This window comes from Saccostrea cucullata, unplaced genomic scaffold (genome assembly GCF_032062105.1).
Source record: "Saccostrea cucullata isolate Sc308-1 unplaced genomic scaffold, CSIRO_AGI_Scuc_v1 ctg78, whole genome shotgun sequence".
Taxonomy (NCBI): Eukaryota; Metazoa; Mollusca; class Bivalvia; order Ostreida; family Ostreidae; genus Saccostrea; species Saccostrea cuccullata.
In genome coordinates, this window is record NW_026940638.1 from 1 (window position 1) to 17,508 (window position 17,508).

General features: G+C 34.4%; 2 protein-coding genes across 4 annotated transcripts; both read right to left on the reverse strand.

Moving 5' to 3' along the window:
• Positions 1–4,330: 4,330 nt before the first annotated feature.
• Positions 4,331–5,773, reverse strand: LOC134255856 (uncharacterized). Of its 3 annotated transcripts, XM_062738422.1 has the most exons (6): positions 5,748–5,773; positions 5,546–5,634; positions 5,012–5,452; positions 4,946–4,978; positions 4,541–4,903; positions 4,331–4,442 (listed from the first exon to the last, which is right to left on the reverse strand). In XM_062738422.1, the coding sequence occupies exons 2-6, from the start codon at positions 5,604–5,606 to the stop codon at positions 4,432–4,434; spliced, it is 909 nt and encodes a 302-aa protein (XP_062594406.1). In that variant the 5' UTR covers positions 5,607–5,634; positions 5,748–5,773; the 3' UTR covers positions 4,331–4,431. The 3 variants fall into 3 exon arrangements, with proteins under 3 accessions (XP_062594406.1, XP_062594407.1, XP_062594405.1); XM_062738423.1 differs by lacking the exon at positions 4,946–4,978 and having other exon boundaries at positions 4,541–4,912; XM_062738421.1 differs by having other exon boundaries at positions 4,541–4,978.
• Positions 5,774–11,135: 5,362 nt separating this feature from the next.
• LOC134255857 (uncharacterized) lies at positions 11,136–12,527 on the reverse strand. Its single transcript, XM_062738424.1, has 4 exons — positions 12,502–12,527; positions 12,262–12,328; positions 11,346–12,161; positions 11,136–11,245 (listed from the first exon to the last, which is right to left on the reverse strand). Exons 2-4 carry the CDS (start codon positions 12,320–12,322, stop codon positions 11,235–11,237), a joined length of 888 nt encoding a protein of 295 aa, XP_062594408.1. The 5' UTR covers positions 12,323–12,328; positions 12,502–12,527; the 3' UTR covers positions 11,136–11,234.
• Between the last annotated feature and the right edge of the window lie 4,981 nt (positions 12,528–17,508).

Below are 17,508 nucleotides of genomic sequence, written 5' to 3' on the forward strand. Positions count from 1 at the left end.
CATATTTTTTTTACAACAAAATTCCTAAGAAAAATACAAACTGATAGAAGAGCAAACCAGACTCTTAAAACATCAAAGGTGGGATCAGGTACCACGGAGGAACAAGAATCTGTTGTACATCGATCGATTTAATTTAGATAAAGGAAAAGAAGGTGTAATTGATATATATAGTATGGAAAAAATGGTCTTACATCTTTTAAATAGAAAAACATGTCAACATTCGACTAAACAATGATTAAAATTTACACAAAATGTTTTACAATAAAAAAGAAAACACTTGCTATTGTCTTCAACTCGACATTTAGATATATCGAAGTACTGTCAATTAACAATGCTTATTTCTATCTTATGATATATACCGGTGAGAAAGAAATAAAACAAACCACAGCGTCTTACACATCTATTTTGTATTTTGATATTTTACTAGAAAAAAGACAATAAAATAAAATGACTAACTTTTCTAACTTCAACTTCCCTCGCTTATGCAGCAATATACCTTTATAATCTGCATACAGTGTTCACTTGATTCGATACGCAAGAGATACTATGTGTATGAAGCATTTCTAAAACGAGATTAGTTTATGACAAACAAGTTAATAAGACAAAAATATCAGCAGTTTCATTTAAATTCATTATTTTAACTTCTATGATCGAACAATGACCTTATCAGCAATGAAAATATATCATTAAATCAGATGGTGACTGATTTTTTTCATACTTATTGTTAGACCATTACTTACACGCGGAATTGTCGACAGATTTTGGTGCTATTTCCCGATCATGAAAAGGATCACACGGCGGTTGTGACCAGTTGGCAGGGGATACTCAGTCCTCCTAGAACCTAATTCAAACTCTGATATTTTAAAAGCATGTGTTTGCTCTGCTCTGTGTATTGTTATATGGACTTTTGAGTTTGAATACTCCATCGTTATCTTCATATATTTCATTTTATTACATACTTAGTAATCAGTACAGGATTTTTGCATATGCGATATGCCTGACGTCACAATAGCCGTATCAGCGCTGAAATGCTGATATAGGTTATCAGCCCTGCAGGGCTGATACGGATCAATACCACACCCCTAGTAAATTGAACAACAAAAACATTACTTGTGATCATACACTATGTTTTGGTGGGTTCATATTCTCTTAATTTTAACTTTTTGAAAATAAGGATAATCTAATTCACAAATAATAGATTCTTTTCAAATTACGCATCAAGTGCATTGAAAGAGAAGCAGAAACAAACCCAAACCATATTAGACAATAGACCGTATACATGTATGTAAGAATTCCATGCATGATTATTTACATATTCTATTCTCAATTTAATGTGTGCTGTATTTTATTACTAAGTATATAATAAACTTATAAAAATACATACCATTTTTACATCACATCCTGCATCAGCCCTCGACCAATACACCCCTACTAATGTTATAGCTGATTCAAATTCAAGACACGTGGTTTAGGTTACCTATTCGAAAGTTATAGGGTAGAACCGGTTTTATAAATAAAATTGGCAGTAAACAAAAAAATTGCTATAGTCTGTTTCTGGAAACATGTCCTGTGAAAGATGTGTTCCCAGAGCTCACTAGCGACCGACACGCTGGTAAAAAAAATGTGTTATATCATCTACATTGACAAACCTTTGTTTGCCTTATATGGCTATTGCTATCAATGCGCACAGAGGATCTTAATTATCACGAGCAACTGACCAATTGTTGATTGAATACGTTTACGCCAAATACATGTTTACATTCTACTTCGAACACGTGGTTCATATCAATCTATCATCATGCCAATGGAGTGCTAAATAAAAAAAATGTTCTTATGAACAAAATGCAAACATTCGAAACTATGAAAGATATCGCAGGCGTATTTAATTTGTTGTTAACTAGAAAAAATATGTTTAATAAAATGTATAAGTAGTTAGTGTCAGGTTCAGAAAACCAGCAATTCAAGGGTAAGGAAAACGAACAGCTTCTCGTATGCATTTAAATGGACAAAAAGCATTTTTTACACTACTATACTCGTGATCACGTGTGTTGGCCAGGGAATCCACCTGACAATTGTATTCACCGATAGTACAATAAAGGAATTTATCAAGCGTAAAATTCCTGTAGTATTCGTAGTAACCCATAATGCAATCTCATTCAGCTGATTTGTCGGTTAAAGTCACATTGGTGCCTCATTTGCTAATCTGACGCCACAAAATATAGTCCCGGTTCCCATGCAAAATATTTGTCCAAAAAGAAATTTTAATTCATGACGGCAGAAAATTGTTTCGAAGAGAATACTTGTAATTTAAATTTAAATAAATTCAAGAGAGATCGATTGAAGTAATTTCTACAGAATGATATTATAGGGTGGTGAAAACTAAAACGCAACATAACTTTTCTGTTTACCATGTTTCCACATGTTATTCACTTCCTAGCCATATTTCAATGAATAATTTACCCTATCTCGCTGTAGTCTCGCTAACTCTCGCCAGAGCCACTGCCAGAGCTACTCTGAACTCATTGGGTTTTATAATAGGCAGAACACTGAAAAATAAAAGGTTCCGAACACATTCGTAGTGGTGCAATATCAGCCCTCGAGCCTTCGGCCCTCTTGCTGATATTGGTGTCTCGGGCTGATACAGGATGTGATATGGCAAAGGGTATGTATTATTCTCTATGTATGTTTAAATTTACGTTTTTCTATTTACTTTCAAAATAGTCCTTGTACTTGTCTTTAGATTTGGAATGGTATCAACAAAATAATAGATACGGATAGTCTTTTTATTTAAAATACCCTTTGATGTCAAATAATCTGGACTTTAAGATATCGCTGGAAATAATTGTTAAAGTGAAATATTGAAATCGAATTTGGCAAAATTTTGTGATTCCAATTTTTTTTTTCAAAAATACATAAATGTTATTTGATAGATCGTCGTCGATACATCTGAATGTCGAATGAAAGACTGTAATAAGCCTTTAACTCTTCTCTTGTTAAATATTTTTAATTAATTAGGCTTCAAAAGAATATGAAAACTGACCAGCTAATAAAGGAGTGCACTTAGCATCCATCTGATTTTCAACATTTTTTTTTTTTTTGGAAAACATGGTCTCCAAAAAAATTTTACTTTAATATTAATGAGGAACCCCAACATAATTTGAAGAAAGAAAATATCAATAAAACGTGTGAGGAAAAACCCCTAAGAAAGTTAGTTAAAAAATAAGTAATTCAAGTCAAAATCGAACAACATTTGTACCTTTTCTCTCTTTTAACAAAGAAAATAACAGAAAATCTCAGTTGTCTGTTACATCCCATGGACATGAAAGCTAATACCTATCTCAACGTAGACCAGGGATGAGTCATAACCGAACAATGTTTTTACGTATCAGAAATTAAAGCACATTATACTATACCTTCAAAGTTGGTAATGCAGAACTGGGCCTGTTTCGTTTCGAATGTGTGGTGCTTTTCTCACATACATGTCCCTGTGTACACATGGGAATGTTTTAAATTTCGTTTTTTTTTTAGTGATGAGATAAGTTGCATCAAAATCTGGTAGTTCGATGTATTACAAATCAACAATTATTACCTTTTTTTCAGTTGTTGCGAATGTAATCTATGATTCAGATCAATGATCTGTTTTCAGAGTATGGTCAACTTTTCCTTGAGCTACTCGAAGCTTTAAGAAAAATCTTTTTGAACATTTAACATTTATCATTTTATTCAGATATGAAATGATGGAAGTGATTAAGAGTTTCCCATCCCTTTACAAGAGATTTTTCACCAAAAACTCTTGTTCTCATCGGAGACTTTCGGTCATTTTAAGTTAAGGATCTTTTAAAGTTAGCGTAAAAAAATAATTCTTGTATGAAGATTTGAAATTTAAAAAAAAGTAAAATTACTGTATTTGTAGAAAAAATTGATCGTTTTTTTTTTTAGATTTTAACAATTTTCAGCATTATAATTTTTTTCAACGATACTCAATCTTATAAAGTTGTGTCTGTTTGCCTGTTTGTACGTTGTTAAACGTCCTTCTCGAGAATTTTTCACTCGATCATATGGAGACACCACTACTTGCCAGAGGGCAGCTACGATTTATGTCCTATACTCGGCACTCAGGGCAATTGAACAGAGAGAACTCTTTGTCGTGCCATCATCTACTGCGACACGGGACCTCGTTTTATAGGTCTCATTCGCAGGACCTGTCTCCACGTCCCACAGTGGGATTCGAACCCAAAACGTAAGGATCAACTCCTTACTTCGCGACTCTAGTGTATATGAATTTGTGTTTTTTCCCTTTTATCGTTGTAAGAGACGAAGCATAACAAAATTAAGTTTTATCTGTTTATTCCGTAACCTAACAATTATGAAAAATTATAAACACAATCAAAGTCCAACACGAAATCAGATCTCAGTTAGTCCCTGGGTATTTCAGTAGTAGCCTGCAAATGGAAAAAAATCATACTAAAACAGATGTCTCTTTAAATTATTATTTTCTAATTGATTAATTATTATTTATTATCGTACAAAGATAAATTACCTAGCTTTTTGCCGCCTCCAAAGCCGCCGCCTCCAAAGCCGCCACCTAGACCTCCACCTAGACCACCTCCGAGTCCGCCGCCAAGACCACCTAGACCACCTCCAATGCCACCTCCGAGTCCACCAAGACCACTTCCGTATCCACTAAGACCACCTCCAATTCCTCCAAGACCACCTCCAATTCCTCCAAGGCTACCTCCAATTCCTCCAAGGCTACCTCCGAGTCCTCCAAGACCACTTCCGTATCCACTAAGACCACCTCCAATTCCTCCAAGGCTACCTCCAATTCCTCCAAGGCTACCTCCGAGTCCTCCAAGACCACTTCCGTATCCACTAAGACCACCTCCAATTCCTCCAAGACCACCTCCAATTCCTCCAAGGCTACCTCCGAGTCCTCCAAGACCACCTCCAAGGCCGCTACCAAGACCTCCTCCGAGACCTCCGTATCCACCCAAACCTCCTAATCCAAGACCACCTCCGAGACTGCCACTTTGGAATGAACTACCACTGGAGACACTGAGTGCGCTTCCTCCAGTACTAGATGGGAATCCTCCAATGCCGCCAAGACCACCACCGATGCCACTTCCAATGCCACCAATACCACCAATACCACCTAAGTTTCCACCGCCATATGGAAATCCACCACTTGGGATATATCCTCCTCCGATAGGAGTTATACCGCTACCACCTCCTATTATTTGACTTCCACCTCCAATACCGCCCGGGAAACCACCACCTCCAAACCTGAATCCCTGAGGGATGATATGCAGTCGTACCAAGTACTGGTAGTACTGGACATATTGGACAGAGGTGGGTCCATATATGACGTAAAGGTAGTAAAGATATTGGATGTAGACGATGTACCTGTATCCACCGGAGGGGTAGGTGGGGTATGATGGAATTGTAGGATAGCCTATAAAGATACAAATTTAGATTTTTTTTTATAAAATCAAATTTATTTTTGCGACTAAAAATCATTTATTTAAATATACTGATATAATTTTACCAATGTTATAAGTGGCTGCCACGTATGTGGCCATCAACAGAAAACAAACTTCCTTCAGCATGTTGATCGGAGAAATAAACAGAGTAATTCTGAAAAAGAAAAATTTCAAATTCTTTAGAAAGATTGCACAAGAAAAGAATAGGATTCAAATGCAAAGAAAGATTAAAATGATGTTAAAGGAAAAGTAAAATTGAAAAGCTACCTTTGTGTTGTTTCTTCTCTGGGACTTCGGGCTAAACTGTATTAGTCTAAAAGTAAGGTGTCCTTATATACTCTAGAACAACCATTCAGATGGTCGTCAAAAACAATTATTGATTGATTTTGATGATTTTTGCAATGTTAAACGCGAAAGTTAAATATCAATATCAAAGAACTGCATGTTCGAACAATTATTTGGTTGTCCTGACATGTAAAGACAAATACAAGCTATGTCTAAATTATGCAATGACAATAAAATGACTACTCTTCATAAAATTACAAGATTTGAATTTCGCAACCAAATTTCTTGTATCACACGGAAATAACTGCAGACGTTAAGGAAGTGAAGAATTGGAAGATTCAAAGATTAACCGTTCAAGTAAACCTGAAGGCGTGTAGGCTGTGGTTTTGTTCTACAAAAACCTTTCAATCGGACACTAACGCTAAATATTGAGAATTTGCTTTTTGGATCTTTATTGGAGATTTTTGAAAAATAAGGTAGACCATATTCGTCGAGTAAAGATTTATTTTCAACCTTGCTATCTTAATGAATCCATTTCAATTGTTCTCAAATTTTACAAATTAACAATTTTGGACGAGTAAACATTATTCGGAATCTTAAAGTCTGTTTGGAAATTAAATGTCACACGTGGTTTTTATTAATTGTTTATATATGCATGTTACTGTTTTGACTCTAAATCTTAGTGTCAAAATTAAAAGTGGAGTGCGTCGTTCTTTACGCAATGAAAACTATAGGCGACGCTTGAAATCAGTTTAACATATGATATGTATACGGATTAAGAGTATGAAGATTGTAAGAATTATAAATGATGTTTATATATCACCTGATAATTGATATTACAAATGTACCTTCTTTTATTTTTTTATATAATGTTTGTGATAATATTTCCTTCTGAAAAGAATTCGATTCATTGGTCAAGTGCAAAATAAATAATGAAAAAATATATGTATTTGTTTAATTATTAATTATTTTCTTGCAAAAATTGAATTTTAATACAGTTTTTAAAAAGATAACTACAGCAAAAAAATTAATAAACTCTATTCCTTGTCCTTTTCTCGATTTCAAACATAATTCAACCAGCTGTAGAACATACTGAGTATCAGTCATTAAAAATTATCATTTGTTACGGACTTTTCAAAAAGTAATGAGACAAAAAAAATCATCTAATTTTTGGCTGTTTATAAATTAAAGAAAGTATAATTATTTGTAGCGTTTTTCTTCGAATAATTTCGTTTATGAGGGATGTTCAATAAATAATGTTTTGAACTGTATGACATACAATAAAGATATCATATGACAGTAAGCTTGACTTTCTCTCATTATTTAATCTTTAATGAATTTTTGACAGTTTATGTGACCACTTTTCATCACATAGTTTCACTGTGAGAAGCTGGAAAACAAGGGCTATTCGAGACACTGCATTATAAATGAATGGTAAAGAATAAGTAAACTAGAGTGAAAATAAAAACTTCATTAAAGCTGCTGTAAAACTTCTTAAAAATCCCAGAGAAATATTCACTGAAATATGTGACATTTACAGCAACCAATGCCTATTTTATAGACAAATGAGCAGGTGAATTTCAATGATAAAAAATGATAAAAGATTATTGAATGGGCATCAAAAATGGGTACCGTTACTGCCGACAAAAATTATAACAATATTTGATAATTGACTTTCAGACACATAGCAAATATGATAGACATCATTTCGGGAGTAGTTTACACAAAAATTATAAAAACTTATCCATACTGTGAAAACTTTGCCAAATTTAACAATTATTTTAAAATTCAGTAATTGTGTTTGATATTCCAGATAATAGAACTTGAATCTATTGCTTAAAACCCTCAAAACAAAATTTACCATAAGTTGGACTTGATAAAAACAGCGAAGGTCTGACAAGGGCAAAGAATTGCAAGAGCACAAAGAGAGATTTATATGCAATTTTCTTAAATAATGATAGATTCATCATTTCTGGAGGAGTAGCACATTTTTTAAAAAAAACACTGTTTTTAAGTAACGTTTGACGAAAGTAAAAAAAAAAAGCTTAGTGAAAAACTGAGAGGTCATTTTCCATATTTCGAAAAATGATAAAAAATGTTGAATGTGTTTTAACGACTAAATAATTGAAAAGCGTGTACATTATTTATTGAAAGCTCTCTTAACAATTATTTTAAAATATTTCAAGTAATTGTGTTTGCAAAATAGGTTTTTTTTCATGAGTAGAGAAATGAACAGATAATAGAAAGTTCACTTTCAGTTTAATAGAAAACTTTGAATATTCTTATCTACGTGTATAAATCTAATGATTAGTGGCCACTTAAAAGTTACACACCTTTACCCACCCAACAAATCGTTCTAGATGCATAGATTCGTAAATCAATTTCTAAACTGACTTCATCCATATTCTAGATTCTTTTGACTGACAAAGCTTATCCTAGCATTGCTGCTTTAAATCAATTCCAATGTCTTGGTGGAGCAAAAAACAAAACAAAACAAAACAAAACAAACAAAAAAAGCAAAAACAAAAACAAAAAACCTGCTTATCGGTTACACCCAGCTTGAGGTCTTTTTATTAATCATGTTTACATATTATTCCGTTGTCAATATCTGAATAAGAACAATGGCCGTCAGTTCGTAGGAAACAAACATGCCAGTCAAAATACGATCCAGCAATAAGTTGTATTGTCAAGTCATGTATTATTAACTCATATTAACAAACATAGAATAACCAATATTCTAAGGAGATTGTTGATAGCCTTGCAACATCAACTTTCTAGTCAGGAACTCGCCACGGGTTAAAAGTAATCTTTTTCAGCAAACCAAACCAGATGGGATATGTGATTTAAACTATATGAAGAAGATACTGAAATAATTTTACATATTAAGGGGAGAGTGTCGATTGAAAAGCTAAAATCCCTATCCCGTTTTCATATAACTTTTGTCGTTATACGGGATTCAAGTAAAACCTTGAATTTAAAACGAAGATGCTAGACCTTATGACTTGTTTACTTTTGATATCACCGGAGCATATCGAGTCAATAGATGTACATCATTTTAGAGAATTGTTAATTGAAAATTGTAAGCAAAAAATATCGATCCATCGAAATGTTCAAGTGAAGGCTATATCAATATTTTTTCTCCAACTGTAAATGGTTTAATTACATTACCAGACCGATATATGCATTGATATGAGACAGAATTTGTTCAAAATCTTGTATTTGAAAAGAAAAATATACACATTGTGGCCTCCAATTGGCATATAGATATATCAATTACATTTCGTCAATTAACAATATTTTTGCCATTCTTGTGTCGACAAGATATATCCCTGTGAGCGTGAAATAAAAGATACCACAGAGCATGGCACATCTGTTTTATATCTGGAAATTTTACCAGAGAAAGACGTTAATAGTTATCTAATAACCAAGCTTTATGATAACCTTGACAGCTTTAATGTTTTAATCGTCAACTTTCTTTACCTATGGAACAATATACCCTTATCAACTGCATACGGGTTTATATTTCTCATTTGATTCAATACGCAAGAGCATGCTCTATGCATAAATAAAATGAGGCATGTTATTGATTCGTTTTAATCGTCAACTTTCCTTACTAATGAAACAATATACCCTTATCAACTGCATACGGGTTTATATTTCTCATTTGATTCAATACGCAAGAGCATGCTCTATGTATAAATAAAATGAGGCAGGTTATTGACTCGTTTTAATCGTCAACTCTCCTTACTTATGGAAAATTATACCCTTATCAACTGCATATGGGGTTTATATCTCTCATTTGATTCAATACGCAAAAGCATGCTCTATGTATAAGTAAAGTAAGCCAGGTTATTGACAAGTTGATGAAACAGGAATTTCAGCAGTCTCGTTTAAAGTCATCATTTCGTTCGCTTGTCAGCAAGTACATGTGCAATCTATAATTAAGTCAAATGCTCACTGACGTTTTTCATTCAAATTGTTAGCTCATTAATGAATCTGTACTGAACTGTCGACGGACTTTTCCGATATTTCCTGATCATGACAATGAGCACACGTGTGGGTATGACCGATCTGCAGGGGATTTTCACTTCCCCATGGAACCTGATTCCACCTCTAATTTTTTTAGAGATATATGTTTGCCCTGCTCCTGATTTGTATTATTTTCTAGACTTTTAAGCTGGAATAGTGTTCCTAAATTTTACATATTTTATAACTGTCTTTTTATAATGTTTAGAGTAGACTGATCATCGTGAATATGTTGTACGAAAATATATTAATTTATACTCTCAAAAAATATAAGTTCTTAAAATTTTAAATATATAAAAACAAGGTGAAATATATTGAGATAAAGAACAGTATTCAAAATTAAAAGTCCATAAAACAATACAAAATAGTTTTGCCCCCAAAACATCTGAGGTGTGATCAGGTGTCATGGAGAAGTGAGCATCCGCTGCTAACCGGTCACACCCGCCTTGTGTTCCTTGTCATGATCGAGAAATAACGGTAAAACCCGTCGTCAATTCAGTGTATAAATAATGGACTAATAATTGGTCTGAAAAACGTCAGTTAGCATTTGACTCAATGATAAATTATATTTGCTGACAAGGTAATTGTATCGACCACAGAACTTACGAAATGATGTTTTTATACTAGACTCCTGATATTCTTGTTTTATCAACTTGTTTGTCAATAATGTATCTCGTTTAAGAAATTGTTCATACGTAGAGCGCACTGCTTCATATGAATACAAAAATAGGTCTGCTCATAACGGGGCGCAATTGGTACCCATTGGATTCCAATGGACCTGGTCTCCAAAAATCACATAGATATTGTCAATCAGAAAATCAAGCATCTTTTTGATGTCAACTTAAGAGTAATTGTTGGTACAATAAGAATATTTCTAACAAAATAGTTTTGCAAATGACCAATGACCAAGTAAGTAAATTTACGAGTTCCATTTTTATTGAATATTCAGCTGTCCATAATATCAAAAAGCCTCGACCTTAATTATCGTGGGGAATGGTTGTGTATAAAGTTAAAAAGTCGTAAGTTTTTAAGCTATTGATTTTGGCAAAACCTTTTGATTTTAAATTGTCCAAAAAGTTCCTTGGAACTTTTAAGTATCCACATCAGATTTACACCACTTCTTGAATATACTGTTGCACAGTCCTTGAAGTTTCTCCTTTACCTCTGTTAATATCTACGTGAGGAGTAAAGAAAGAGGCGTGGTTGAGCATTTACTGGAACCAACTATGTATCTTTGTTTGTAAAGATTTTTATGAAGTTACACTTTCAAGTTACTCTCTGAAACATTAAATGATTTTATTTTTGAATATGTTTGTCTTAAGATTAAGGACAATACAACATGTCATTTGCATCCTCTGTTTATTTCTTAACCAAACAAATATATCATGATACAATAAAATCAACATCCAGCAGGAAATCCATTTTGGTCAGTCAGAAGAGAGTTCAGTAATAGCCTGAAAAAGTAAAACAGTAATGCTTAATATATATTGTGGATGAATTTTCTTTTTAAAAAAGTATTTTTTTCTAAAAGCTACTTAAGCTCAAGAGAATTACCAAGCTTTTTTCTTCCTCCGAATCCACCGCCAAGGCCACCACCCAGACCTCCTCCTAATCCTCCGCCGATACCGCTTCCAAGGCCATCAAATCCACCTCCTAGACCTCCGCCAAGACCTCCTAGCCCACTGCCAATACCTCCCAGATTACCGCTGAGACCTCCTAATCCACCACCTAAACTGCCTCCCAGGCCACTTCCAAAGCCACCTCCAAGACCGCTGCTTTGGAAGGAACTACCACTGGAGACACTGAAAGAGCTTCCTCCGCTACTGAGAGGAAATCCACTACCACCAGAAGGGAATCCTCCTCCAACGCCACCAAGGGGCTGGCCACCAGCTAGATTTCCACCTCCATAGGGGAATCCGCCACTTGGGATAGATCCTCCTCCGATAGGGATTATACCGCTACCACCCCCTATGATTTGACTTCCACCACCAATACCGCCAGGGAAACCACCACTACCACCCGGGAATCCACCGATACCGCCGGGGAAACCACCACTGCCACCCGGGAATCCACCAATTCCGCCAGGGAGACCACCAATACCACCTGGAAAACCACCACTGCCACCCGGCAATCTACCAATACCGCCAGGGAAACCACCGATACCACCTGGGAAACCACCACGTGCGAAGTTGAATCCCTGAGGAATGATATGAAGTCGGACCAAGTATCGGTAGTATTGGAGATACTGGACGGAATTGGGTCCGTAAATAACGTACAGGTAGTAGAGGTATTGGATGTACACTATATACCTGTATCCACCACTGGGAGGGTAGCTGGGATAGGATGGGTATGAAGGAATTGAAGGATAGCCTGTAAATTATATTTAATTTTTTCGATCAAATTTATCAAAATATTAAAAAAGAAATTCAAATAAAAAATTTAAAGCAAAAATAATAAGTTATAATTTTACCAGTGTTATAAGTGGCAGCCACATATGTAGCCAAAAGCAGAAAACAAACTTCTTTCAGCATGTTGATCTAAAAGGGAAAAGAAGATTTCAAATTATAACAATTATGAACCCTAAAAAAGAATAATGAAATATTTTCCAGGATTTTGCTTGGAAATAGTTTCACCTAAAAGTTAATCATTGATGTCATTCCAACTAAACTGGTCAATACAAGTACAAAGGCTTATGGAAAGCGGAGAATACCTGTTTGATGTTTCTTTCTAGGGTGCTTGCCGAGACTGTGATCGGTTGTGATTAGGGATGCCTTTATATACACCACAAATCGAACTAAAATCAAATAAAATCATTACGAATTATTATTCACCAATTCTGATGATGTGTGCAATTCCGGTGGCGGAAGTGGAAAGTTAAACATGAGAAAAATGCATGTGAGGACGATTCATTAAGTATGTTGACAAGTAAAAACAAAAAACAGTGTGTCTTTATGACGAAACAGCACTGAAATACCATTCTTACAAGTAGTAGTTTTCAAAAATGTTGAATTTTGCAATCGTATCACATGGGTCTCAACAGTGATATTGCAACTATTATCAAAGTTTGCTAAATTTGTAAGACATAGTTTGCCAAACATTTTCAAATGGAGCTTTTACGTAAGCTGATCATTTTTTTTATTTTTAAATTCAATATTTAACATTTTTAAAAGTGTGAAAAGAATTTTTTATATTTAATTTTTTCTTCACACGTTTGATTGTCAATTAACTATCATGCTGTGTTTCAGTCAAAAGGATATGTCTTTACTCCAATTTTGATCTTGTCTTTTTCTACGGGTACATGGTAATTTTTAATCCAATGATGTCATCTTAATATTTCAATCCACTTAAAACTAGTTATGAATATATTCATGTACTTTACATGTTTCTTTCGTAGGGTTATCTCTTATAGGAACTCTTACAATATGTCACAATTTAATTTGGTGACTGAAAAAAATATATGATACGCATAAGAAAATTTGAAATTATGTTTGAGATACTTCATCTTTTATGTGATCACTGCCCGGTATATAGCATCATATTGCACAAAACGAATAGAACCATTCACTGCTAAAGTCTATTCATCGGTTTCAAATGACATTTTCAATTTCTTTTTTTTAATTTCTCTGTGCAAGTCTGCTATAAGATAGGGTTGAATTTCTTTTGAATTTAGTCTCCAGTTATTTCATCAATCACCATACCATGCACCATGTTTTATTTATGAAAATATGTCTTAAAATAATATTTTCAACTAAAAATGAAATAAGGTTTTATCTCTTGATTTTTCTCTATAGAGAGCCATTTCTCAGAGAAAGAGAGAGAGAGAGAGAGAGAGAGAGAGAGAGAGAGAGAGAGAGAGAGAGAGAGAGAGAGAGAGAGAGAGAGAGAGAGAGAGAGAGAGAAGATTACTATCTGCTGCATGTCAAAAAGATTCTGCCACAAGTACACTAAGGAAGAGACAACACATTCCAGTTTTACAAAACGTCCACTATCTCCAGAGAATAGATAAAAGTCATTGATAATATACTTTGCCCTGTGTGTCAGTAACCATGGTAATATATACACACACATATATATATATATATATATATATATATATATATATATATATATATATATATATATATATATATATATATATATATATATAGAAAGAAAATCAACAACAACAAAAAAAAAACAACAACACAGTTCCCAGAAGACTGTGAAATGTTAAAAGACATTCATGGAAAACAGTTAAGAAAATCTTAATGTACAGTACACTTTTAAATTTTATTTCTCAGCAATATTAACCAAAGCTTTTCTTACCAGTACGGGAAAAAGAATTTTTTAAAGGGGTAAGTGTATAAATGTACCAGTTTCTGCTTGACAGTTCATAAGAAATATAGGAACATTAAAAGTATATTGAACGAATATCTAAAACAATCATCAACAGAAGAGTGCATTTCTAAGTTCACTTTCAATTTATTCTTATACACGTTTTCTTTACACATATTACCCACCCTACAGATCGGTTATTGACGAAGAAGTTGATGAAACATGAATAACAACAGTCTCGTTTAAAGTTATCATTTCCTACGTTCTATGGTCGATACAATGACCTTGTCAGCAAATACAATTTATCATTGAGTTAAATGCTAATTGACGTTTTTATACCAATTGTTAGTCCTTTATTTATACATTGAAATAACGACAGACTTTTCCGTTATTTCTCGATCATGACAAGGAGCACACGGCGGGTGTGACCGGTCGGCAGGGGATGCTCACTCCTCCATGGCACCTGATCCCACCTCTGATGTTTTGGAGGCCCCTTTTTGCTCTACACCGACTTTGTATTGTTTTATGGACTTTTGATCTTGAATAATGTTTCATTGTGATACAAAGATTTGTAAATCTTTTATCTATACTTGCTTCAATCATTTTCATATATTTTCAGTTTATTCTAGTATGGCCGCTTTAAAGTTAATCAATTCCAATGTCTCGGAGGAACAGAAAAAGAACTCATCGGTTACACCAACTTTGAGGACTTTGTATTAATCATGTTAACAAAGTATTTTGTTATCATTATCTGAATGAAAAACTGGCTTTCAGTTCGTAGGAAACAAACATGCCAGTCAAAATACGCCCGAACATAAGTTGTATTGTCATGTCATGGATTGTCAAATCATTTTGACAACAAAGAATTAGTCTTACTCTAATGAGATTATTAAGATCCTTAAAGAATCACCTTTCTGGTAAGAAGCTTGCCTTGGGTTAAAGTTACCTTATTTAAAATACCAAATCAGGTGGAATACATGATTTCAAACCAGATGAAGAAGATACTGAAATAATGATGTAGAAATATGGGAGGTTGTTGAAAAGCTTAAATTGCCTGATTTTCATATTGCTTGAGTTGTTAGGTGAGGTTTATGTTAAACTTTGAATTTTAAACAGACGCGCTTGGTACCTTTAGCTTTTGTGGTCACTGGGACAGACTGGGTCAACATATGTACATCATTTTTGATAATTGTTCATTGAAAATCGCAAAAAAAAAAATAATAATGGATAAATCGAAGTGTCCAACTGAATGCTATATCAATGATTTTTTTTTCTCCAATTGTAAATGTTTTAAATAAATTTTTGTAACATTTAACATCTTATCTAATAAATTGCTTCTTGTCAGTTTTTCTCTCTATAATCAATACCCAACTATTTTCGCAGTGTTTCAAGGATTTATTTAGCTTAAGTATGCCGAAATAGTGCACGGCTTCTCTTTCTGAAGAAAATCTGACAGCGCCCACTCGGCTCGTGCACCGATTTTTAGGCATAGTGCATGCAAAGATCAACACTATTATATAAACAGTGCAAGGCTTCTCATTCTGAAGAAAATCCGAGAAAGCACAGGCCGGAGATCGAACTCACGACCCCGAGATTGTCAGTCCGACGTGTTACCGATTAAGCCAAAGACGCCGTTATCTATATTTTAACTATAATATATATAAACTTAGTTTTAAATATTTTACACTTAAGATGAAAAATAAACAAAATATTTTTTCTAAAGTAGTTTCTTGCAGTTTCCCCAATCAAAGGCAAAACTCTAGAATAAGATAGTTTAACAGGTTTTAATAAACCCATGTCCACATTCCATTACCAGTCCATATACAAGTTTGAGTTTGAGGTTTAAGTATACCATTCATTTGTGTTGTTTTCAATTAAATAATCATCTTGAAATTTTGTGTGATTCACTCCTTGGAAAACAGCACAATTTATATATTCTAGGGGCAAAGTAAAGATGGTGGGGTGTGTATCTTTTTTGCAAGGTTTTATATATATCTCTGTACTTGGGATTTGATTGATTGATTGATTGTACGAGGGTTGTTCGATATGTATTGTGTATTGTACGATATCTCAAAAGCATTCGATTCAAATAGTCAAATGGACATTACATCCCTTCAAAGTATTCTCCGTGATTTGAAATACACAATTTTAATCTCTGAATCCATTTCTGAAATGCGTCACGGTACGCTGATTTAGGTATACCTCTGATGCACTGACTGACGGCTGAGCCAAGGGCCTGTCGGGACTTGTATCGACGACCAGATAAGAACTTAAGTTTTGGGAAAAGGAAAAAGTCGCATGGTGATAGATCCGGAGAGTATGGTGGGTGTGGCAAGACGGTAACCTTCTCAGACTTCAAAAATTGCTTCACAAGCTCAGATGTATGTGATGGAGCATTATCATGAAGGAGGCGAACATGCCTAAATCCCGACACAGGACGTCGTTTCTGATAATATTTCTTGAGCTTTTTCAGTACAACATCTCGGTAATACCGACCTGTAACACTTTTGCCCTTCGGCACCGGAATTTGTACGGCTAAACCATCACAAGAAAAGAATATGCAATAAAGGACCTTCTTTGCTCTCATTGTCCTTTTGGCAACTACAGGCCTTCTACCGTGTTTGGTTAGCCATAATTTGTTTCCAACTTTTCTTACTGGTTCGAAATAGCGAACCCATGTTTCGTCACCAGTAACTATGTGTGCAAATTGTCTTTGATTGAAGTTTAGAAACATTTTTAGCAGTCGCTTAGCGGTTTGTATTCGTACCTGTTTTTTGGTTATCTATCAATATATGGGGTATCCATCTGGCAGAAATCTTTCGTACTTTCAAAATACGCTTCAAAATGAAATGCACCCGCGATAGCGATATGCCAACAGCTTTGGCAATATCACGAATCGTGTACCTGCCATCACTTTCAATTATTTCCTTGACTTTTGAGACATTTGTCTTGCCTGATACAGTCACAGGTCGACCCGACTTTGCTGCATCTTTGACGGACTCTGTGCCAGTCAGAAATTTCTGTCTCCACCTACGAACTGTCTCATAAGAGGGTGTTGCTAAAACGCGGAACGGAAAGCGGAACGGAACGGAAAACGGAATATACTATTTTGGATTAAATCACTTAAAATACACAAATTTCATCATAAACGATATATCTTGTACATATTCAATCAATACAAGTTGATTTTGTCATGCTCAGTCTTTTATTTACGATAATCGCTAGCACAGCAGTCACCTAGAATCGAATTTGAAAAAAAGGGGAGGGGTAAACGAACTTGAAAAGTATTACTTTGACAAGCACAAACACAAAAAGAAGACAATTGATTGATTCGGGAGGGGGAATAAGTTCCAACTCCAACATCTTTCAGTGCTAATTTTTTTTATAAAATATAATAACCTAC

Coding starts and splice junctions, on each gene's coding strand:
- LOC134255856 (XM_062738421.1), bottom strand. CDS start 5,606: ATGCTGAAGGAAGTTTGTTTTCTGTTGATGGCCACATACGTGGCAGCC. Junction 5,453..5,545: donor GGCAGCCACTTATAACATTG/GTAAAATTATAT, acceptor GTATCTTTATAG/GCTATCCTACAATTCCATCA. Junction 4,979..5,011: donor AAGTGGCAGTCTCGGAGGTG/GTCTTGGATTAG, acceptor GTGGATACGGAG/GTCTCGGAGGAGGTCTTGGT.
- LOC134255857 (XM_062738424.1), bottom strand. CDS start 12,322: ATGCTGAAAGAAGTTTGTTTTCTGCTTTTGGCTACATATGTGGCTGCC. Junction 12,162..12,261: donor GGCTGCCACTTATAACACTG/GTAAAATTATAA, acceptor TATAATTTACAG/GCTATCCTTCAATTCCTTCA.